General features: G+C 38.7%; 1 protein-coding gene across 1 annotated transcript in view; it reads right to left on the bottom strand.

Annotated features, from left to right (window-relative positions):
• Positions 1–14933: 14933 nt before the first annotated feature.
• The window catches only part of LOC145767602 (vacuolar protein sorting-associated protein 33A-like), a 212535-nt gene continuing 202265 nt past the window's right edge, over positions 14934–25203 (bottom strand). Inside the window, exons 8-10 of the mRNA XM_082579455.1 lie at positions 17490–17624; positions 15911–16073; positions 14934–15267 (exon numbers count right to left, since the gene is read on the bottom strand). Coding sequence (XP_082435581.1) covers positions 15074–15267; positions 15911–16073; positions 17490–17624 — 492 coding nt within the window. The 3' untranslated portion in view covers positions 14934–15073. The remainder of the gene's footprint in view (positions 15268–15910; positions 16074–17489; positions 17625–25203) is intronic.

Genomic DNA, 25203 nt, shown 5'->3' on the forward strand with positions numbered 1-25203 from the left:
AATGTATTTTCTTTGAACATTGTATGACCCAATTACCTTCATAATTTGCATAAAAATTGTCATTATTACTGCTCGTAGACTAATTTCGCAGACTAATTCGTTTCTTGGCAACCACATAACAATTTTGTCATTTTCTAAAGTGAACTGCTGTAAATTTTACTATGCTATGCTGTTTATATAGTTGTACTGAAGAGGGTTTAATACCCGAAATCGCGATCTGCAACAAGATAATTTCAAGCTGGACATGAAAACTTTGAAAACTATTAATGGTGCAATTGATCAAACATGGAAGTTTAGCTAATAAATTCTTGTTTCTCTTTAAATTGACTTGTACTCTACAAGGTGGACGTTAATATGTTAAAGTATTCAACCTATTTTTTTTCTTAAATTTTCGACGCATAAGTATCTGCTTTACGTGGATCCCTTAACAAACTTTACGTTTATTTAAGGTTAAATGTGTCAAACCCCTTTATAATTAACAATAAGTAATCTTGGATTTAACTTCTTTATATTGATTTAAAAAAGATGTACCGGTAGTGGGAGCCATTGCATTAAAAAGGCACAATTAGCCAGAAAATCATATAAATGAATCTCATTAAGTCAAAACCGAAGTTTGAACTTTATGAATACGTCACCAGATTTGTTTTTAACAATGGGAACTAATTCAGTTTTAAGACAAGCATTTGGCACATACCCATGAACAAGGCACATTTTTAAAAATGATGAAAGATATACACTGATACTGGAATCTGCATAAGCAATGTGCTCAGAAGATATTTTATCACAACCAACAGAGAAATTTAATGGTAATTTATGAAGCAAAGAAGAAACTGTGTCAGCAGAGGTCAGAAATTGACTAGTATTGGGATAGCTATGTATATCATTTAAGTGAGATGAAACAAATTCTTCATTGACAACTTTTTTACCAGTCGAGTTTAGCAATTGATTAACGTGACACATCCACATGTTCGAAATGATTTTACTTCCAACAGCACTTTCGACAGAGGTAGGTAATGAACATCTTTGTGATCCAGACTGTTTAATTTTGTCCCTAAATGTTTTAAACGAGGAGTCTGCATGAAATGTTTTGGCAATGGCATCTGCTTCATGCTGATTGCTGATCTCTGTTACTTTTGCACTTTCGTAGAGAAGATTTGAATATTTTAAGAGTATCAGACATGGCCTTGTGTATGCTGCCAGTTTTAGGTTTGCCACCTTCAACCCAGTCCAGGTACTTAGCTCTGGCTTGCTTGTGGAGGGACTTGACAGTATTGTTCCAACCAGGAGTTGAATAAGTAGATATTTTCTTGTTTTTAACTAAAAGAACTTTTCTTGAGGCATCTACGATGGACCTCTACGATACTGTCATATTACTTGTCAATCTCCCTTAAATGAGATTTATCACAGCAGAGAGAGTTTTGACATATGACAGAATCAGCTTGCAAAGAAACATGAGCTAACCTGTGTTTGGTTTCTTGAGCATAGCGTTCTAATTGCTGCTGAGATGCTGCTTTCCAAGAGAAAGTACTTGAATTGGTATATTTGGGATCAATAAAATCCAATTTTGGAAGCAACTTACAGTTGAAATTAACCGATAAGGGTCGATGGTCAGATATAATATAGTCATTGAGGACTTCTACCTTACAGATGGATTGGTGTAAAGCGGTGGAAGTGACACAATGGTCAATGCACCTACATGTCCCATGGGCATCACTGATGTAGGTAAATGATTCAGCAGGTAACTGGGCCATGTCTGAAATAATCAGGTCCTGGTCTGCACAGAAGCTTTTGAACATGCTTCCAAACATATTTTTGTCACTTGCATTAAAGTCACCTAAGACAAAAGTGTTGTTAGGTTTTCAACAGGTCCTTGATAGGCCTACCTTTCGTTTTACTGCATTACTCCCGTTGATTTGTGTATTCGCCACCTAGCGTCGTATCGTTGATTTGCAAATGGCAACACTCACCACGAGATTGTCATCGAACTTTCAAGACGTTTTCGTTTTTGCTGCTAGTTTGCCAGCTAGCCGAACTTGTTAGTTACTGTAGTTTGTGACTGAAAGTTGATTGATTGATGTTTATGCTTTGTTAGCTGCTTCTCTGTTATGTATTTCTACAGGACTTAAGTTTGACAACTGCTATGGTAATACTTATTTGCGCGTAGGCTGAATTCCATATTTGCAGCTTGCTATCTCTCAAAGTTCAACTTACTGGTGAGCCTTACTTGTGATGTAATGTAATAATGTTTTGTAGCTGAATGTTGACTTTCTACCGTGAACAAACGTAACGTACCTCTGGTGTGCGTAAATTGTTGTTAGGCTAATACTTCAAACTTAAATATTGCAGAGTCAATCACTATAGAATCCTCCGCGTACAAGTGCATCATTTGGCCTTACTGATCCGGTTATACTACCGGTACGTTTACTATTTCTGAATTGTATGATTGATTGATTTGTGTCGTGAATTGGGGATTTATGTTTACTACTGAATTATTGACCAATAATTTGTCAGCCTAATGGAAATTAATTCTTGTAAACCGATCTTAACTAGGCCATGTGAACTGCCACGTTTCTTTGCTTTTAATATTGGTCTAGCGTTATGGTTGTACGGTAGCCTACGTAATAATTGTGAAAGGTAACATCGCGAATTTATTTATTCAGTGCGTCATTGGCCAACCTGTGGAACTTGTGTACCGTACAGTGGATTGAAAACCGTTAGTCAACAAATTTGGTACGTTTATCAATTCGACTGTTATGCTTGCTGAATTGTGACTAGTGTCTTATGTTGTGTTATTTCTTGACAGAAAAACCGTATAACCTTCATTGCTGCGAAGCAGTCATTGGAAACCGCGTGATTTTTTCAAGTTGGCGTGCTTTAACAGTTGCTCAGTCCTGCCGGATGGATTAGGAAAATCGTGACGTCACCGGCGCAATCACCGTACCTGTTGTGTTCGCGTCACACACAACATCGTTTTTCAAATTTGATATCAAAGCTTAACCATCTTTGAACTGAAGCTGATTTCGTCAATTTAACCGAACTGCTGATCTTCACCAACCTGACGATCAAATTTGCGTTTACTTACCAAGTTCCCATCAGTGTACGTGACATCTCTCATTTGCTGAAGTTAGCTTATGCTAAAACTGACTAGATGTATGAGTGTAAGTTATAGGCTAGCCATTAAGGTTAGTTTTGACTTTTGAACTAAACTTTTGCTGTGTGAGTTGTAGACTGTGGCTGAGGAGAATCATCATGCCTGCTTACAGTTTGGTGTGCAGCTAAATTGGTTCTTAGCAATAAACCCTGCTTAGCCTTTTTCATTTGAACATAACGTTGAAAAGAATAACTCAAATTCACAATAAATAAATGTTCAGTAACACAAATAGCTGTACTACTCCAATTTTTAGTCATCCACATTTTCATAGTTGGATCATTTCTTCAGCATCCTCACTGACTGCAGTAGCTGATGCAAAAAAACATTACCTTATCATTTTTGTGTTGCAGTGTGGACCATTTATCGAGGATCCCAGTGCCTTAACACCGTGCAAGTTCTGTACAAAGTTAAAAACCAAAAAACCTAGATTTACCTAAATTTGAAAAAAAAAACTTAAAACCCAGATGTGGTCAAAAAAACCCAGATCTAGGTGGAAAAACCAAGCTCTGGCATCCTTGGACTCTACCAGTTGCTTGTTGTACAACACGTGAGCAGAGCTGCCATTTTACCAACGTTAGTTGGAAATGGCAACAAAAGTTAAGTATTGCTAAATTTTTAGTCTAAATTGATATTTCAAGTAAATCATACAGCAATAAAACCAAAAAAGTAAAATTAACAACATCACAAAGAGAAAAACAAGAAAATTGCTCACAATTGTTGCAAACTGATTTGCACTGAAAAAGTTATGTATCTGGACAAAAATCACAAAGTTCAGTTCATTGTTTTTATTTCCGACCATCACAACAAAAAACAATATAGGCTATGCCAAACATGGCAGAGGTCTAGAAAAGGTAAAAGCGAAAAAACGCATACGTTATAACGTAGCCTACTTGATACCAAAATAAGGCAATCAGTTTATAATATGGCACAGCCGCAATACATTATTACTTGTGCCACTACAGCTTAAGAAAAGCAAAAGAAACGTAATTGCCGGATGCAATGAAACTATTGTTTTGTTGGCATTTCTTAGGTATAAACAGCAACCTCTCTACCTAATTTTTTTCTTAGTTATTGAGCACAAAAATATAAAGTTAGCAAAATAAGCCCACTGTTTTATCAGTGGATTAAACTCTTTAGTAACCTGGCAACTCTGTAGAAACGAGAGAATGCGTCTTGTAACAAATCAGCAAACTTTCATAATTTTCAAACTCTCTCAACTTTGAGTAACACTTCGCTTGTCGTGAAGCTGCGCGAAGAGCCAAAGCGTGAGCGGTCTCTATATAATGGGTCTCTGCATGGACCCCCTATCAACGCTATTGACATGGGCCTGAGACAGAAGGGTGTAAATGAGGTGGCTTCAAGATTACATTTCGAACCACCTGTAGGCCTATGCTAATGCACCGAATTTACTGATGGGTGTACAATAAAACAACCGTGTGATATCTGCATTTTTTGGTATTTAATGGCAGATTGGACTCCATAACTCACCGTTTGCCCATACGCGGTCGTAGTTATCTGCCATGTGACAAAGAGTTTGGCATTACAGAGAGAATGCAGAGAAAGCACTACCATGTCCAGGTTTACACTGGCTGGAACGCCATGGTATGTGAGCGTTTTCAGTTGACCACCATGAAAGAAAGCTACAAAAAAGACTTTAAAAATCATCTAGTTTAAAATTCTCAGATACAACTAACTTAACAGGCTACAGATATGAACGCCAGGTTACAGCGAAATTCCCTTGCTCCATAATTCCTCAGAAAGTGAAGACGTTCAATCACTGGCACTATAATATGTTGAAGAAGCATGATAGTAGCCTATGTGACAACCTTGAATGCACAGTTGCACACGTGCCCCCATGGTGGAACTGAAGAAAAGTTTGACTATGAGAAGTAAATATTTAATTTTGAAACATCTTGGACATTGTTGCATTATTGTTTTGCCTTGTTCTTTGTATTTTTATCAATCTTTTTGTGCTCTGAGCCTCTGTGCCATGTATGTGCTTATTTTCTCATTAATAAACCAATTGCAAATTTGCAGCAAATTCAATGTGGAGGAATTAACTTCCCCATAGTTCCTCCGCAGAATAATCACCGAGTGAAATTTTCAGACATGATCAGTGTATCTCAACATATAATCATTTTGAGTCCATACCCCTTTGCAGTAGCGCACCCACAAAAAATTTAGGGGGGGGGCTAATTAAGAAATGTCGGCCGAGTGATTTGCGACAATAGTGACAGTGACAATAGGCCAATGCCCAGCCCTTTGATGAATATTTAAAGGCACTTACGGCCCACAACCCACCGGTTGCCGATACATCAGTAGGCCTATTCGTTTTCTTAATCAGTTTAGAAGTTAGCCTAGTAAACCCCATGCCACTAGTACTATCAGCATCCTCATCCCTAGGCTACGTCCATTCACGCAATCTTGTATAGATCTCACCTTTTTGGTCATGTAGGCTATGACAAAATAGAATTGGCTTTCCGTTTTCCAACACAAATAAGTGCAAAAAAAACAACTAGCACGAAAACAGTTTGAAACAAAACACTAATTTTGTAAACAGTAAATTTGATGTGGACGTTTTTTCTATATTCTTCCTAGACGCAACCTTGATGACGTTATGAACAGCGTAGCTTCTGATTGGTTCGTGATTTACTAGAAATCTGCTTGTTAAAGTGCCTACCTTGACGTATGGTACATCGGTATGTCCACCAGACATTTGACTACGAGATTACGGGAGCATCTGAACTTTAGGGAGTTAAAGAAAAGTGCCATCAAAGACCATTGGTCACAGCGGTAAACCATAATCTCTTCGTGGGAAAATTGTAACATAAGATTCCCAGATCCGTTCGTCTGTATGTAATGACCGAAAAGAAACACTCTTCAGGAAACGTCTATTCGAGAATTGTATTTCTGTAACAATAGCCTCAAAGCTATCGAAAATGGGGTGCAACGCGATACACCACTAAAAACTTGTCACTACAGAACAGATTACTTGGATAAAAGACGGAAATTTTCGTCCAGCTGACAAGCACTAAGCAAAACAGTTAAGCATGCGACCAACCTCTTCAAGCAACAATTTTAAAATGACTAGAATAATTTGCGATATCTCAAACTCACGTAAACAGTAACTGTGACGCAATAGTGAAAGACATTGTCACGCAATTCAAACAGGTGTTCAAAGGTGGTGATGCCATGTTTCATGTTTAAACAGGTTTGACACAAGTCTTACGAACGATGGTGCAATTTTGGCTCATTTTTAGGAAAAATTCCATGACGTAATACGCTAGGATTTAGTGGACCTGAACGGTTTTTATATCTTCTTCTTTCGTTTGAGACTAGATCAAATCAAATTTCAGGGTAGGTGATGGAGAGCCAGGTGAGTGTAGCTTCGTCCAGCGTTGCTATACCATGCGTTCCATTTGGTGCCTTATAGATCGGACATTCGAGAACGGCATGGTCAGCAGTTTGTTCCTCCGCGCCGCATTCGCAGGCCGGTGAGGGAGCCAAACCCCACTTGTGCATGTTGGAATGGAAGCGACCAACTCCGGTTCGGATTCTGTTGAGCTTGACCCAAGTCGGCCGAGGCAGGTCCATACCAGGGGGGCGCGCCACCGGGTGAGGTATAAAACGATGTAGTTTTGTGTCGGTGGCACACCACGCTGCATTCCAATTGGTTTTTATATGACGTTTGATTAAGTGAACAATTGTCTGGAACAGCCATATCATGGTTTGTTTGATTGAATGGCGTTTATTTTGTTGCGACTATAAATACACACATTCAAAGCAAAGTCCAATAATACAAACGATCACATAGAATATGTGGATACTGCAACGGGTGGCTGCGAAGTGACCTGGAAGGTCTTCTAGTCAAGCAGCCAACCTCAACAAAAGAAAAGGTAATAAATTAAACATAAAAGAAGCAATCAAAGAAGCGAAGCAAAAGAATTGAAACATATAATTGATTGAATGAACACAATATGCATCGTTTAATAAGAGATCTACAATCTACATAGGCCTGAAGCCATCAACATTAGTGACACGATAGGAGAAAATTTTTATGATGATTTTTAAATGAGTTAGGTGAGTTTTTTCTTATTTCCAACAGGATTGAGTTCCAAATTTCCACACCTTTATATTTAAAGCTGGGTTGAAGTTTTGAAGATGCGTATTGAGTAACATAAAATTTATCCTTGTCAATGGCATTTCTGGTATTGCGAAAATGAACATCTGTACCGACTGCTGTCTCGTATTCGTCATCAACCAATATTCTGCAGTGCAGTCCGACGTTCTCATAATTCTACTGTTTAGCCTACTTTCAAGTTTTAACATTATTAGCATAATTCAACTGTTTCAAGTTTTATTAATTCATTAGCATTGGGCCTGGCAGCACTCGAGCGGATGAATATTTTTGTGATAAAAGGACTAGCGTGGCAAGATTCGTTCTTTTTCCTTCTTTTCAAATTGACAGAACTTGGCGTGACCTGTTTTTGTCTCGGCTATCTGATGACATCGACTTGTATGCTGGGTAATCAATAAAGAAGACCTTTTGAGAAGCAGCTGTAGTGCTTGATCTATGTATACAGAATGTTAGCTTAACCACTTCTGTCACAATGACATCTGCTTTAATCTCTTCTGTTACAGTGGTGACCCCGAGTAAATTTTCAGAACTCACGACCTGCAATAAAAACATCAACGCCACCTGGTAATGTATCACGTTTTTGCAACTTTTTTTTTAACTTTCTGTAGCCTAATTATCTCCTACTGTAGTCTACATGCATAGTTTCTAACTTCTATTCTCAAGGTACCTTATTCTTGTGGTTGCTATAGGAACTACTGCATGCAAAATTTTTTTAAAAAATATTTCTAATAATCTTGCAGCCTATATTAACCATTTTTAACCATTTATAACTTCTATTCCATGGTACCTTATCCTTGTGGTTGCCATACAAACCACTGCATGCAAATTTATTTTTTCAACTTTTTGTAATTGACCAGTACCTACTGTAGCCTACAGGTAATTGCCAGCCATACTCATTATCAATCTCCCCATTAGCATCGATTTCCTAACAACTGCCACGTTTATAACAAGTCATGATGTCTCTCTGCGCTCACGTCACTTTGTACACTCTTTTACTTAAGCCTACTGCCACCTTGTGTTATACTTACCATCATCTTGCCGCAACTCGTGTTGCTGTTTTGTATTCTATTTTGCCTAAGTAGGCCTATCTAAGCTTACGCCATGACAACGTCATGTACTTTCTGTGTTTACTATGCCACAACAAACTCAACTGTATGCCTAACGACTGAATTCTACAGTAATTTACCGTCCTGGGCAAGACGTCAAAACTGCATCCAGTCAGTAGCTTACCGTCCTGAGCAAGACATCAAAACTGCATCCATTCATCCATTCTATAGTTACTCGTTTAATTACAGTCACGTGACGTTGCAACAACTTTTTATGCTCGTGTTTGTCGCTTTTTTTTGATGAGTGCTGAGCCTACTCAGTACCTATACTACGACTCTCATAGTTTCATGTCTAGTTTCCTACCTATCATCAGCCGGCATTAGTCGCCATGACCACGTCATGCTTTGCAAATTTAACAACTTGTGTGCCTGCATGTATCGCCATTTTTTTGTAATGTGTCCTTATACTGCTTATGTGTTACATTTTAGTGGTCGCTATTTTGTATCAATTTCGTTTCAGACGCGCCCATCAACACGGTTGCTGCGAGACTTGATGCAAGACCTCAAGGGATTTCAATACAACACCACGATGATGTCACAACAGGCTCACTGATGAGACCACTTCAACATGGCACCACAGCACCCCATGTTCTCCACGACTTGCACTGAGTTGAACAGTCCCTCATCACATTCCTCAACACGAGATGCCTCCACGGAGATGATTTCAATACGGCTATTCACAGCCGGCGACGCAACCAACATGGTCAACCCCATGTCTGCCGCTACTTCCTGCGACACATCTTCGACGTGCAATTGCTGCATCGTTCATCATTCAAGCCTTCTCTGCGTCAGAAGCACACCGCGACGTTTCAAGCCTTCTCCACGTCAGATGCACACCGCGACGTCAACCAAACCAGTGCCGTTATTTGCGCCACTTTCGACATGCAATGGCTGCATGTCACACAGCTTGCAACTATACAAGCTGGCTTCTTTCGTGTCATATTCGGCACACATCAACGGACTCACAACTCAACAGCTGTTGTGCTATTCATCCATCAATGGACTACTAACTGAACTCCTTATCACCTGCTGTCGTGCTCATCATATATCATCGAACTTTCACATCAACTGCTGTCTCGTACTCCCTCATCAAAGTAACTTACTCGAACTAATAATATGACTTTATAACATCCTGTCTCGCACAACCGAGCGCGCAACGTTAGGCTACATACATTTTTTTTACCTTTCTGGTTTGCTTCCATGGGTGTCAGGTTCTATCTCTTCGGAGGCAGGACATGGACAGCCATGGACGCTTACTTGTTTGTATATATGCTTAATTTTTCTCTAAAAAAAAACGCTTGTAAATTTTTTTCTCTCATGGCTGATTTTACAGTTGCGCCCCAGTATTTAATTTCAGTTTCTAACCCTAAATCATAACTTACTGTTTTCGTCATTCACGACATCTCTCCTATGTTTTAATGTCGTTTTGACTGGGGCCAACGTATGTACCGACTGCTGTCTCGTATTCGTCATCAACCAATATTCTGCAGTGCAGTCCAACGTTCTCATAATTCTACTGTTTAGCCTACTTTCAAGTTTTAACATTATTAGCATAATTCAACTGTTTCAAGTTTTATTAATTCATTAGCATTGGACCTGGCAGCACTCGAGCGGATGAATAGTTTCGTGATAAAAGGACTAGCGTGACAAGATTCGTTCTTTTTTCTTCTTTTCAAATTGACAGAACTTGGCGTGACCTGTTTTTGTCTCGGCTATCTGATGACATCGACTTGTATGCTGGGTAATCAATAAAGAAGACCTTTTGAGAAGCAACTGTAGTGCTTGATCTATGTAGGCCTATACAGAATGTTAGCTTAACCACTTCTGTCACAATGACATCTGCTTTCATCAGTTCTGTTACACATCTTTGCCTTTTTAAAATAATTCGAAAAAGTACATGGCAGAGAATTGTTTTCATATTTATGCATTAATTTTGCAGTTTCGAGTTTGAACAAATTTTGTATTTTAAGAACATTTAGTTGTTTGAAATATGGAGTCAAGTGATCCGACCATCTAGCTACCTCCCGCAACGATTTTTACTGCTTTGTTTTGGAATGCTTGGAGTTTGTCTTAAAAGTGGAACCCCATATTGGTATTGTATATTGGGATGCACAAGCGAGTGATATAATTGAAGTCTGGTTTTCGGAGGAATGAAAGATTTCAATTCAGACAAAATGCCGACGGACCGATTTTAGATCATCGATGTGGGGTTTAAACAAAAGTTGATGGTCAATAATTACTCCAAGATATTTAGCATGGTCATCTATTTCTAATTTATCATCGTTATAGAGAACATGGATTTTTATCAAGATTGCTGGAGTGTTTTTTTGGCTGAATTACTAATAAATTTGATTTAGAAGCATTTTTTGTTTGTTTTTGTTTATGTTTATCCTGCATTGCGGGAAAGCGGACTTGAGCGCTATGCATCGGTGTACGCCTTCCGACATACACCTGACCCACGCTGCAGCCGACGGCAATGTCTGTTTCCGGTTGTCTACTCTACTTATGACTTAAATTTGGTACTACCCATTACTCCAAATCGATCACTAGGTAGAGGCAATTATCGTAAAGTTTCTTGCCCAGAGAAACAACAGCAAGTGCGGGTGGCTGGAGTCGAACATGCAGACTCTCGACTGCGAGCCCAACGCGCTAACCACTCAGCCACGACATTGATGGTTAACTTGTTGGCATTTATCCAGCTATTAATTTCAACTAGATTCGAATTGAGCTTGTTTTCTAACAGAGTTAAGTTTTCAGCTTGGAGTGTTCTTTTTGCACAGATCAAAAATTCCCTGCTGACTCATTTAAAATTTTAGGCAAAGGAAAATCCCAATATGACTACAAAATTCAGGAAGCACTGTTAATCAGACGCCACAATCCAAATTTGAACAAACAATTATTTGCTGGAGGCGCGTCCATTCTCCTCAACATTTAGGCTACTTGATTTGATGTAGCCTATCGCCAGAACCACTATATATATAGTGGCTCATGCTAGGTGCGCTACAGCCTCTTGGCCCTCTATGTTGATGATCTATCCAAAAAGCTTAACATGTCTGAAGTGAGTTGCTATGTAGGGAATGCATTGCTAAATCACATTATGTTTGCTGATGACCTTTGCGGCTTTTGTCCCAGTCTTGTTGGTTGAATTGATTGAAATCTGCCAAGACTTTGGGGTATTATTTAAGCCCAAACATATCGATCTGTCTGCTTCCCCAAGGATTATTGTTGACCAAAAACCGATCGAGTTTGTTGAAAATATTAAGTATTTAGGTGTGCATATCACGTCCTCATTATCAGATGACAAGGACATACTGCGACAAGTTAAATCTCTTTATTGTACTGTAAACAAATTAAATAATAAATACAACAAATGTTCACGATCGATCACGAATGCCTATCACGAGAAAACTTTTTCTCGAACCGTAGAAAATTTCACGATAAGATCACCGCTTCAATGCGTGATGGAAATCTACAAGTAAATCTGCATCAGGCATTGCAGAGTGCAAAAACAGTGTTGCAGAACGCGTTTTTCAAATACTAAATTCTCATCAGTGCAACTACGTTTATGAACGCAATAACAACGGCCAAATTTAAACTCAATACAATACATTGATCATGAAATTTTCTACGGTTCGAGAAAAAGTTTTCTCTGCCTATAAAACGTTGAATGGTAGTTCTATCAAATATTTCTGGAAACTTCCTTGGTTTCGTATTATCTAAATTTTCTCAACTAGCTACTCTCCAAGGCGTAGCCTACATGATCAATCAGAGTTGACTCTGTCAAGGTAACAATCATAGATGGTCCTGTAACCGCCGGTGAAATCTTCTAAAAAAATGACTGACATTTTTGATAAATTCTTATTTCTTTTCGAATTAATGTGTACTTTAAAAGGTCGTCGCTAATTAATTGGATACGCTACTGTATTGCATTGTATCATAATTAATCACTGAAATCATATTGAATTGATATTAATAACAATACCGTCTATTAATTTTCATTGCTTATCTAAGTACTGTAAATTAGTATACTTCGTTGAACCATAGGCATACGAAGCCGAGCAACGTGATCAAGTTTAACATCTTCAAGTTTATTACATTTACATAAAACTACGCAACAAATTAAGTATCGAACGTTTTCGACATCGCAAGATGTCCTCTTCAGGAATAATATACATACAAATTAACTACATCTGAAAAAAATACAATGGTTAACTAAATCCATAAACAGAAAAAGACAAAAACTGCACAGCACTTCTGACTCGCTCAAACTCAACGATATAGGCTCCACGAGAATCAAAGGTAACTGCATCAAAAGGTGTTAAACAGATCACATGATATGGTAGAAAGGCAACGTGCGAAAAAACTAATTTTAAAATACAGAGAGCTAGAAAGACAAGCCGCAAGCATACAATTGTCTGTTCAAAAGTGGATTGTGACGTTTTATGTACAAGGCTTCCAAGATCTTAGTTTGATACTCAGACTAAGATCTTGGAAGCCTTGTACAACTAAATCAACTCAGATCTTGGAAGCCTTGTACATAAAACGTCACAATCCACTTTTGAACAGACAATTGTATGCTTGCGGCTCGTCTTTCTTGCTCTCTGTATTTTAAAATTAGTTTTTTCGCACCTTGCCTTTCTACCATATCATGTGATCTGTTTAACACCTTTTGATGCAGTTACCTTTGATTCTCGTGGAGCCTATATCGTTGAGTTTGAGCGAGTCAGAAGTGCTGTGCAGTTTTTGTCTTTTTCTGTTTATGGATTTAGTTAACCATTGTATTTTTTTCAGATGTAGTTAATTTGTATGTATATTATTCCTGAAGAAGACATCTTGTGATGTCGAAAACGTTCGATAGCCTACTTAATTCGTTGCGTAGTTTTATGTAAATGTAATAAACTTGAAGATGTTAAACTTGATCACGTTGCTCGGCTTCGTATGCCTATGGTTCAACAAGACAAACTCTCTACCGAAGCTCTAGTATACTTCGGTAGATGATTATTGTGATGGTTGTTTTATTGCTTTGAACATTAAGTCTGTTTTAACAAAAAAAACCTTAAGCGAGTAATGTCGGACTGCAATTGCATGTGGGAAGTGATCTTCTGATGTCTCTGGATTTATTAATATTCAATAGAACACTGAGAATACGTCCTTATAATCTTTGTAACGAATTGAGTTTAAATTTGGCCGTTGTTATTGCGTTCATAAACGTTAGGTTTGTGAGATATGATAACAACAAATTGTTACTTTTGTCAAAAGTGGAAAATCTGACGATGCGTTTATCACACATTGTGCTATATCCACAAATCCAGGCCATGTGGTGCATCGCATAAGCAGCTGAAATACATCCACAAACTACAATTTTGAAACCAATTTGTTTTCTAAGCAACATTATTAACCATGCATTAATAACAAGCTATAAGGGAGGCTAAAAGTATAACTGAACCTTCCCCCGTCAATGTTTCGCATGAAACCACAAAATTTAAGCAGGCCTATGGCGATGCTTGTTCCGTAACCTTATTTAAGCTGTTTTGGCCTGTCTAACACTAACCTTTCGCTATATCACTGCATATGTTGGTAGTAAACGCAACGTCACAGTAAAGACTTATATAGATCTGATATCAGTCCGCTCTTACACTGATTTGCACTATCGATAAAATTTTACTATTCAAGAATTACTTCAGGCAGCTCTACTTCATTGGATAGCAAAAGATTCTGACATTTATAACAGTCTTGCATCGGTAGCCAGTGAATGCATGTGGTGGCTTTAAAAAGATTTTCTTCACAAAACTAAAATTTTATTTTTTCTGCGAGATAAAGTTACTGTAAATTATAAAGGAAAGAAAAAAAAAGAAATTCTTCCGAGTGATGAAAATTTATCACATTTACCGTGTTTTTCACAGATTTTACAAGTCGGCTGAACACTTTGAACAAAGTGATTGCAACAAAAGGATCAAAATAGATGCCAACTTTTTGGATATGAGGAAAGGTTTTTGCAGAAACCTGAAGCTTATTTTCGAACTATTTACTTAAAAAACCAAGCCCTACGTGAAAAAAAATTCAGAACTTTATGCTATTAAAGAGATGCTTGTTAACGTGAGCAATGAGAATTTGATGACAGATACGCTAAATTTGAGTAAATGAAAAAAAATTAACTCTATGGAAATAGAGATCGACTCAGGCATATGAATTTAATTTCGAATTGTGTAAAATTAGCAATTAATTTTTTATTTTTTTAGCAATCAAATCCCTTTCTTCTATTGAAAATAAATAAGAAACTAAGCTGTTGTGAGTTGTGAAAAAAGAAGTCTTCAAAGTTAGGGAGTTTGATAATCTCAAAGATGTTTGAAAGCACCGACATCTGAGAAAGCGCTTATAATGAAGAGACTGCAAGAAACGTTGATCCAAGTTCTGTTAGAAGGCAAGAAATTTTCCCCAACAACGTTCATCCTGACCTTATCCTGACCTAACCTAAAGCATCTTGTCATATTTAATACAGATTTGTAAACGCAAGTAAGAATTATAATTCGTATCAAAATAGCGTCACAAATCTTCTTTATTGATAAATCTGCATTAAAAATAACAAATTTGAAATATTGCTGAAACTTAGGAGTTTGAATGCGCGGCTAGCGAGGATTTTGAATCAGTGAGTCCATGGACAATGAAATACATCGCTCTTCAATTCGATTCGATCAGTGGCCGCAAAGTAGTGCTCCCATTGATGATGCCAGTAGCGGCTATGATGTACTCATGTCCACCCCTCTGGTTGGAAAGGAATCGCAAAGCAGATATTTCGGCATAAGTTACTCCTCCGACAAAAAATACCAACGTGACAGTGGACGAGGAGCTATCACTGCTCACGCTTCCTTGCCCTGGAAAAAAATTACTTTATGAAATACAAAGTCTACCGCAGGACCACCACAAAAATATCGTTCAAAATATTTATTCAATACAACTTAGTGGTTCCTGCTTGGGTGTACTGTACAGCTTCTCTCTTGCTTTGGTTTGTAAAAAAAAAAACGATGAAAAGATAGTTGGCGTAATTCAATTAGATACCGAAAGCATATAATGTAACATCAATAATGTTGTTTATATAAATAGTATGGCTTATGGCAGTAAAAGTACCACAGCAGGTTACATTTAAAGAAGCCTGCTGTGGTACCTTCTGCCTGTGAAGCCTGCTGCATCACCACGTTCGGAGGTCCATGCTGTAACAGAAACAATGCCGACGGCTCGCAAAAACTGGTAGTGTGTGAAATCAAACTGCTGAAATTGATAGTGACAACAATATAAAGCAGATCAATGATAAAAAAAACTGACAAAATCCTTGAGCACTTGTTGTCGATGGGTAGAAGCAACTGGAGCATGGTTGGGTGCTGTCAAGTAAGGACAACAGAATGACCAGTGTAGCGTTTATATCCAAAATGCGACGTGCAAACCTCAATCTTCGAAAAGATTTTGACACGCCCAGACACTTAAAAATGACGTATCATTAATTGAACAAAAGGAACTTACATTTTTTCCTCGCCTTAACCTGTTGCAAACAGGACACTGTGGGGCCAGGAAGGAGACGAAGAACCTCATCGATGCTGCGCCACCCAGGATGGGAGAGGATTTGCACCAGACGGATGCTGAGAGGAGCATAGCCACTGTATACGTAGGCTATGTCCTCAGGCTCCTAGCAACAACACATTGATAAAATATAATTAATATGTCTGACATTATGTAAAAAGCATTCTTCCCGGCAGTTAGCACAAGGCTGTACCCACTAGAATGCGATACTGATGACTGATGAGCCCGCCTCATTGGGGAAACACGGTGTCTATCGCTGTCAATTCTTGCTACAATCGGATGCCGAGAAACATGTCGTTGACATTGGTTTAAATTTGTCAAAAGTGAAAATGCTTAAAGAAATACGAACAAGACTATCGGGGGTGAGACTGCGCCAGTGGTACATAAAGCAAATATAAACGTTTCTCAAGAAAATGAAATATCTTCTGACAGGTGTCAACTGTCAAACCCACAACAATGCTTGAATGAACGACTCGGTTACATGTCTTGTAACGCAAAGGAATTTATTTTCACACGAGTCAGTTCAATCATAAATAGCTAAAAGTCGATTTCGATCAGCTAGCACAAGGGTGGGCAAACTTTTTATCTCGAGGGCTGCATTCTGAATCTGAATTTGTTCGAGGGCCGCAGTATAGTATAATTAAGATTATAAGCCAAAACATCAAATCTAAAATAGTCAAAACACAAGCTTTTATTTATTTTTAAAGTGACGAAAGAAACGGAGATTTTATATACAGTACATGTATTACATAAAAGATATAAAAAATGTTCGTCTCAATTATTTATTTGAATATAACCCACATCAAGATAACACTTTGCCAGACGCACTTTGAGCGAATTAAACAGAATACATCTGTGAGCGAATTAACATAATCAGAAAAACTGTCGCAATCGCCGATTTTCTCTCTACCAACACCAAGAGTCTTGGCCTTGATCCAAAACCAAAACGAAAAAGAAAGCCTCATGATGCGACAGACCGAAGTCAGAAATTTCGATTGTGACGTAATCGGCTGTTTAGCAATGGCTGCTTTGACACTAATAATATCCATGCATTCATGCAAGATCACAATGTGGCTAGGGAAACAAACTACTACAATGCGACAAAAAGACTATAATTTATCTTTATCAAGATGAAATATATAAAGAAAAAGTTTAATTCAGTCATTGTAGTAATTAAAATTTTCAAGCAATTTTACGATTATTTCATTATATATTTGTTTCAGGCTTTCGCGGGCCGCACAGAAAGTTGTTACGGACCGCATGCGGCCCGCGGGCCGTAGATTGCCCACCTCTGAGTTAGCAGCTAGATCATCTTCAGTTAAGTTTATTCAAATAGAATCATATTCAAATATAGTATGATTCTATTTGAATAAGCTTAACTGAAGATGACCTAGCTGATCAATTATTAGCTATTTATGATTGAACTGACTCGTGTGAAAATAAATTCGTTTGCATTATAAACGTTTCTCAATTATTTAAGGAAATAAATCTTTGTCTCGCTCAAGAGTCAAGACGTTCATACCTTTTCATTGATGTCTTCAACCATAAGGCGAAGAGATTTGCAAATGGTGTTATAACTTCCCACACCTCCTGCTAGATACAACATTCCACATTTTTCCAACTTGTGAAAAGTTATGACGTGTTTGTATCCGTAAGTCTGAGACAAGATTTACATTAATGTCAACTCATATTCGACGGCGCAAATCTTAAAGCCACATGACAGGACAAAAGGCACTTTAAATTTAGAACGCACTGGGCAACTATTCTAAACAGAATTGTATCTACTGCAGTAGTCATTACCTTTAAAACCACCCAAAGTTTTATTGCCCCATCGCTGGCCGTAATAATATCGTGACGGCAAACGCTTTTTACAAGACAAAATAAAAGGTTTCTCTCTCTCACAAAGTGATACTAAGAAACAAGGATTATTTTGGAATAAAATTTCAAACATTCAAGTTCAAAAAGTATCACACCATGTGAAAAATGGATTACAAAAGCCAACACACATTTTGTGTCAGCATCATAGTAAATGCCATTCTAGGGTACATTTTAGGTGCTGAATTCAAAAATCACATCAGATTTTTTGTATAACATCAGGATTTTACAATATCTGATGCTGTTTTTGGTAAAAATCGACTCTTGATCTATATTGGTAGACTATGGAGTTGGCGTTTCAGGGAATTTGACCCTTTTTGTCAACAAGGTTTGTGATAAAGTCTAAAAATACACAAGAGATACAAACATAATATTAATGAAAACATTGAGGCATTTCATGACTCATTTTTTAATTTTCTTGTTTTATTGAAGTCTGGTAACTTGAACCCAATTCTTCAAAGTTAATCTGCTAACACTAAACGTTCAACGCTCTTTTTTTCAAGAGTAGGCTGCGTACATTGTTATTTTTTTCATGCTAAGAAGTAGGTTTGGTGGCTGTGTACATCCCCAATGCACATTTTAAACCTTTTGGTTTTGTCATATTTTCCTTTTGTTGGTGCTACAAGTACAGTTGTGTGTTTGTAATGTACAGTAATTCGCTATATGTTTGCGCCAGCAAAGAAAAATAAAATTAAATAGACACGTAAAATTACGTTCAATTCTACAGAAAAAAGGAAATTCACATGCACATTTGGGAAACGTTACTCTGGGACAATCTTTCGCTTGCATGATTTTCGTGAATGTTCTGATAGGCTTTTGGATTTCCATTGAACTATCGTCTTAAGTTTTCTACAAAAGCTTTAAATGCAGCATGTGGAGCCCACGATTTGTCCTGATCACCCAGGCGAATTCTGAAGTATGCAAGATATGCTTGTTTCACAAAATTTGTTATGGTTTGCCTTTGGTTAGGAGCAGTATAACTGCCACACATGAAACAAAAACATCAGGGTCATTTTAACACCTTTTTCTTGAAGATGCCATCCTGCTACTTATTTACACCACGAACAGAATTAACACCTTGCTAATATGAAAATATCTCAATATCTAAAAATTCAAATAAGAATGAGTTATAGACAAGTTTTGCATAAGTTTAAATCAGGGATATCTAAAGAAGGGGATGCGAAGGCTCACAGCGATTGCCTTATTCTTATGACACTACCAGGGCGGTAGTTTGTAGCGCGTGAAACATGCGGTTCTTTTCACAATTGCAGAAACTTTTGTTGTACAGTCAGCCACAGAAGACAGTTAGTAAATGTGTTGTGTTTTTAGCTCATTCAATCAGAGTCATACTGGAATTCTGTTTTATTATAAAATTGCACAACCAAGATATAGTGTGAAACCTGCAAAGTAAGCCCAAAACGAGAAGTGCCAATTAACAAAAGCAGGCGGATGAATATTAAGCAAAAGAGAAGACCTGAGGGAAACGAAAACAAAGTACATCGTTTCAATGCAAATAAACTAAAATACATAACACCTCCCCAATAAAATTTATGACCACCCATAACGAAGAGGTGGTTGGCGTCTTCTCTTTGATCGCCTTAATGTTTGTTCTTGATGCGATGACGATGATGGATCGTCGGTCGCTATCGGCGTCGATGAATCCTCGGTCGCAATCGGCGTCGATGAATCCTCGGTCGCAATCGGCGTCGATGAATCCTCGGTCGCTGTCGGCGTCGATGAATCCTCGGTCGCAATCGGCGTCGATGGAACTGGAAACTCATCAGCTGTCGATGACGACGTGAAAGTAGTCTCCCCTGGGTCCCCGTCTTCCAGCGAGATGTAACGCGGACGTAGCTGGTTGATATGGCGTCTCCATATTGGACCTCGAGGGTCCACTCGAACCTGCAAACTACGACTCCCGTGTCGCTTCACCACGACGGCAGGAACCCACCGAGGGCTTCGGCTTTGCCTGGAACCAAAGTATAAAGCATAACAAGGATCACCAACATCGAAGTTAATTGTTTTCCGGTTTTGTTTCCGAGGCGAAGGACTCGTCGATGGTTTCGTGATCTGAGCTGAGGAAGGAAGTAAAATATCTAATTTAGTACGTAGTTGTCGGTGGTTTAATAACTCACTGGGAGAGTAACCACTGGCATTAGGCGTACGCCGAAACTGCATTAAGAATTGAGTGGTCGCACTTTTAGGCGGTAACGACGATTTTCTCAACGCCTGTTTGAAAGTGCGCACCAAACGCTCGGCAGCACCATTCGTAGCTGGATGGTATGGTGCTCCAGTGATGTGGACTATACCCCTAGCTTTACAATAATTCTTGAAGTCTTCTGAAGAAAACGTAGTCGCATTGTCTGAGACAATGGAGTGGGGGTATCCAAAATGGGCAAAATCCTGCTCTAAAAGATCAATAGTAGCAGACGTCGATACGGACGAAGTTGGGTGAATAGAAGGATACTTACTATAAGCATCGGTAACAATAAGCCAATTGGAACCTAAAAAATTAATAGCGTGATCGACATGAATTCGACTCCAAGGCTTCTCTGGAGCTATCCATGGGTGGATAGGAGCCTTGCTTGGTGCAGCTTGATGCTCACCACATGTAGTACATGTTCGGCAGAGGTCGACAATGTCCGCATCGATATTGGGCCAGTAGACTGCTGTCCTGGCCAGCTGTTTCATTCGCTGCATGCCGAAATGACCTTCGTGTAAAAGAGAAAGAATATCATTGCGGAGTTTAAAAGGAATAACTACTCTAGAACCATATAATAAACAACCATAACATGTTGTTAGAGAATCAGCAACTCTTCTAAACTGTTCGATTGGATCGTTAGAACTTGATTTCGCAGGCCATCCTTCTTGTGTAAAGCGAATGATTTTAGACAAGACTGGATCCTTCGAAGTTTCCTTGCGCAAAGTAGAAGAATCGGAATGACTAACCTGCGAATCCAACGTATCAATTGCGCAGACAATATCAACATCATCTGCACTTTCCTCCCCATCAAAAATTGTGTCATCGTTGGACGGAAGACGACTCAAGGCGTCAGCATTTTGGTGATGCGTTGTTTTGCGATACTCTATAGTATAACTAAATTGACTCAAAAACAACGCCCAGCGTGCTAACCGGTTAGCCGCCAGCGAAGGGGTAGGTTTATCTGGACCAAAAAGTGAAAGTAAAGGCTTATGGTCCGTTACCAAAATAAAATTCCTACCGTAGAGGTACTGATAAAATTTCTTCAAAGCGAAGATGATAGACAAAGCCTCCTTTTGGATTTGGCTGTAGTTTCTTTGAGCCTTCGTCAAGATTTTCGACACATTTGCTATTGGCCTCTCGCTTCCGTCCGGGGAGCGGTGAAACAGTGTGGCGCCAATGCCCACGCTTGATGCGTCGCACGCAATTCCTAAAGGAAGCAACGGGTTAAAGTGTACGAGAACATCGTCTGCGGAAAGAAACGTTTTTAATTTTGCAAAAGCGCATTTTTCTTTGTGTTCCCATCTCCAAAGAACACCACTCTTGGTTAAATGATATAACGGTTGCGCTACTGTAGAAAAATCTGGGGGCATAAACTTAGAATAAAATTGAACCGACCCCAGAAAAGAACGTAAAGTACCAGCATTGGAAGGAGCAGGCATGTTCAGTACTGCATCGACTTTAGGACCCTTTGAAATCCCCTGTTTAGAAAAAACATGACCCAAGTACTCGACATTTGCCTGGGCAAATCTACATTTTTCCTTCCTACATCTAAGACCTTTCGAAGATAAACGATCGAGTAGTCGTTTAAGGTTCTGGAAATGCTCTTCCGCTGTAGCTCCACTTATCAAAATGTCATCCAGGTACACTGCTACACCTGGAAGATCACTAGTTAAATCATCCATTATCTTTTGGAAATGGCCTGGGGCAGAAGAGATGCCAAACGGCATAACATTTTGCAATAAAACCCCTCTATGGGTACTTAATGCCAATATTTTTCGACTCTTTGGACCTAACCTAATCTGGTTATAAGCATCTGCCAGGTCAATCTTAGTGAATCCGTGGCCACCCCCTAGTTTACGCATTAAATCCTCTGGAAGAGGCAAAGGGTGCCTGTGAGTTTTAAGTTGTGGATTAACCGTCGAGGAATAGTCACCACAAACTCTTAATTTGGATTTCTTACCTTCGGTAGCCTTGCGAACTGGTACTACAGGAGTTCCCCAGTCGCAAAATTGTACAGGTGTCCAGATACCTTTTTCTATGCCGGCGTCATAGGCAAGAGCTAAGTCTTCTTGAATGGCGAAAGGCACTGGTCTGGGCTTTGAAAACACTGGTTTACAATCAGAGTTAAACTCAATCTCTAATTCGTAATCCTGAAGACAACCTAACTCAGGTTTAAATAAGTCTTCGTATTGGTCACATAACTCGGAACATGATTTTGCAAGTTAAAATCTATGTCGTTGTGACGATGAATAGCATGTAAAGATGAAGAAAAGAACTTATCTACCGAAATATCTAGTGCTTGAATAGCATCACGCCCTAATAAGTTAAGGTTAGGGATTTCACATACCATAAATTGAACTGTGGTCGTCTTTCCCGATTTGTTGCAGCTCGCTTCGGCAGTGAAAGATCCAATAATAGGCATCGAGTGCTTACTTGCCGACTGAAAACGTAGCTGCGGAGTCTGCAAGATAGGTTTGCCTAGCTGCGACCAAACTTCAGAAGAGATGAAATTTCCCCCTGTAGCTGTATCAAGTTCCATTAAGACGGGAAAAGACTTAATAAAAATTTGAACCTCGAGTTTAGGAACTTTACTCGACGAATTATGAACAGTATTTACCTCCTGTATGCAGTTGACCTTAGAAGAATGAACTTGAGCGGCTTTTTTACGACATGCGGATTGTACATGCCCTGTAAGTTTACAGAAATGACAGATCGCATTTTTAAATCTGCAGTTGTTAGCAAGGTGATTAGAGTTACCACATCGATAGCACTTACTTTGCTTGTTCGCATTAGCACTGGCTACTGTAGCTTTCTTGAAAGAATATCGTCTATCGGTGCCTTTAACTTTATGTACCACCGACGGTTCAGTGCCAAACACCGTCTCCTTAGCCACTTTTGCAGCGTCTTCAGTTTCTATGGCTATTTCAAGAGCACGTGAAAAAGTAAGATCGTCAGGTTTAATTTTAAAGAGAGCTTTAAGAACTGCTTCGTTTCCTACCGAGCACATAAAACAAGTACGCAAAGCTTCATCTAAAGGATTAGTAATAGAAGAAAAGTCGCACGTGGCAGCGGCTTGCCTTATTCGTGCACCCAATTCTGGAACAGTCTCACCTGGTTTCCGCTTCAAGTTGCTCCAGAAGCGAAATCGTTCACGAATAACGAAGCGCTTAGGGTCGAACTGTGCCTTCATGTACTTCGAAATTTCCTCCATTGTAAGTTCATTGATTGGCTTTGCTGTAGACTCTTGTGCGGCCAGATTGAGGATCATCTTGTAGATGCTGGCTGACTGGTTAGTGAGGAAAACTTGAGCCTTCTTATCATCAGGAACGGATTGTGCTTTTACAAATGTGCAAAAACGTGACCAATAATCAGTCCAAAGTTCTAAAGCTGAATCAAACTCACAAAATTTTGGAATGGCTTGAGATAATCGATTTTGGCTTTCTGATTCGCATGGAATTTTGAGGGCTGAAATCAACTCCTTCAGTTGTTCTTCATGATGACGTTCTTGCTGTTGCATTTGTTGTCGTGCCTGTTCTTCTTGCTGTTGCATTTGTTGTCGTGCCTGTTCTTCTTGCTGTTGCCTTTGTTGTCGCGCCTGTTCTTCTTGCTGCTGCCTTTGTTGTCGCGCCTGTTCTTCTTGCTGTTGCATCTGTTGTCGCATGTGTTCCAGCTGCGACTGCATTAATTCCACGACTTTTTCCATATTGTAAATAATTTTAAAAAAACTAAAATTTATAGAAAGTAAAACTCGTAGGGACTAAAACTGAACACTTCTGCGTACCACTGTAAGTTTCTCGTTCAGACGTTCAGCATCCCATCCTCGTCGCCAAATAACTCTGTTGTGTTTTTAGCTCATTCAATCAGAGTCATACTGGAATTCTGTTTTATTATAAAATTGCACAACCAAGATATAGTGTGAAACCTGCAAAGTAAGCCCAAAACGAGAAGTGCCAATTAACAAAAGCAGGCGGATGAATATTAAGCAAAAGAGAAGACCTGAGGGAAACGAAAACAAAGTACATCGTTTCAATGCAAATAAACTAAAATACATAACAAAATGTTACATAGAGCATATTTAAAGAATACTTGTTTGGAAAGACAGTTGAAAACTTACCAGGAAGCCGTTTTCTTAACAAGTAATCATGAGCATGCAGCGAGTATCCAGGCCTGATGCTAATGGCACAATGCAGGTTATCACAACAAGAGTTATTAAATTACTACCGGTACCAATTGTCATTTTACGGTAAACAAAGATTATTTAGGATAAACAGAAGCCCTTCTATCGTCAGACGTATTAAAAGCCTTCATATCCCCTTCTTTAGTTACCACTGGCTTAAATATTCACGTTCAGCAGTAGCTATGGTAGACTTCTTACAAAATGAAAAAGATAAAACCGATCTTATATATCAAAAAGTGGAGTGGTACTAAACATTCAGGCAAACGTGAATGTAACCCTGCCTGTAAGGGGTGGTTTATGGACAGTTCTCAGAAGGTACCTAAACGAAGGTAATTTGTTTTTACAATCTATGTCACTAATATACTGATTCTAATATCGATCTATTTTAGTCTAAAATAATCCTTAAATTAATCTAATTTTTTTAGATTTATCACGTAGGCTAAAAATGTTTTTGTATTTACCACATTTATTATGTTTTAGGATCAATTAAACGGAAAAAAATCATAGACTGTATAAAATTAAAGTCACCACACATTTTTTTTACATTGTATTGTTTAGGGGTCCCTCCAACTATCTAAGTTAGTCAAAATTACGTCTTGTGATAGTTCAGCTTAATTTGCACTAGTAGAACGCATCCTGTTATTTAACTAAATGTTTGGTGAACAGCCTCATTCAATTTTCAGTTACACAATGACCTTATTGCTTCAAACTTCTCTGCTTTGTAACTTGGTGCATGGTAACATGATTGAAGATGAGGCCATTACATTTTTCGTAAAAGATGATAGAGATTTGACTGACAACCGTCATGATTATTATGTTACAGGATGCAGGCCATCAACTAGTTTGGAAACAATTGTATTGGCATTCCCAAAAGCAAGTAGCCTATGGCCAATGGAAAAGTTTGCACCACAGCTGATCCTTATTCAATGTCATACAATCAAACCACTGTCGCTGTTGTAGGCCTATTAAAGGCTGGTGGTG

The sequence above is a fragment of the Aplidium turbinatum genome, chromosome 3 (genome assembly GCF_918807975.1).
Source record: "Aplidium turbinatum chromosome 3, kaAplTurb1.1, whole genome shotgun sequence".
NCBI lineage: Eukaryota > Metazoa > Chordata > Ascidiacea > Aplousobranchia > Polyclinidae > Aplidium > Aplidium turbinatum.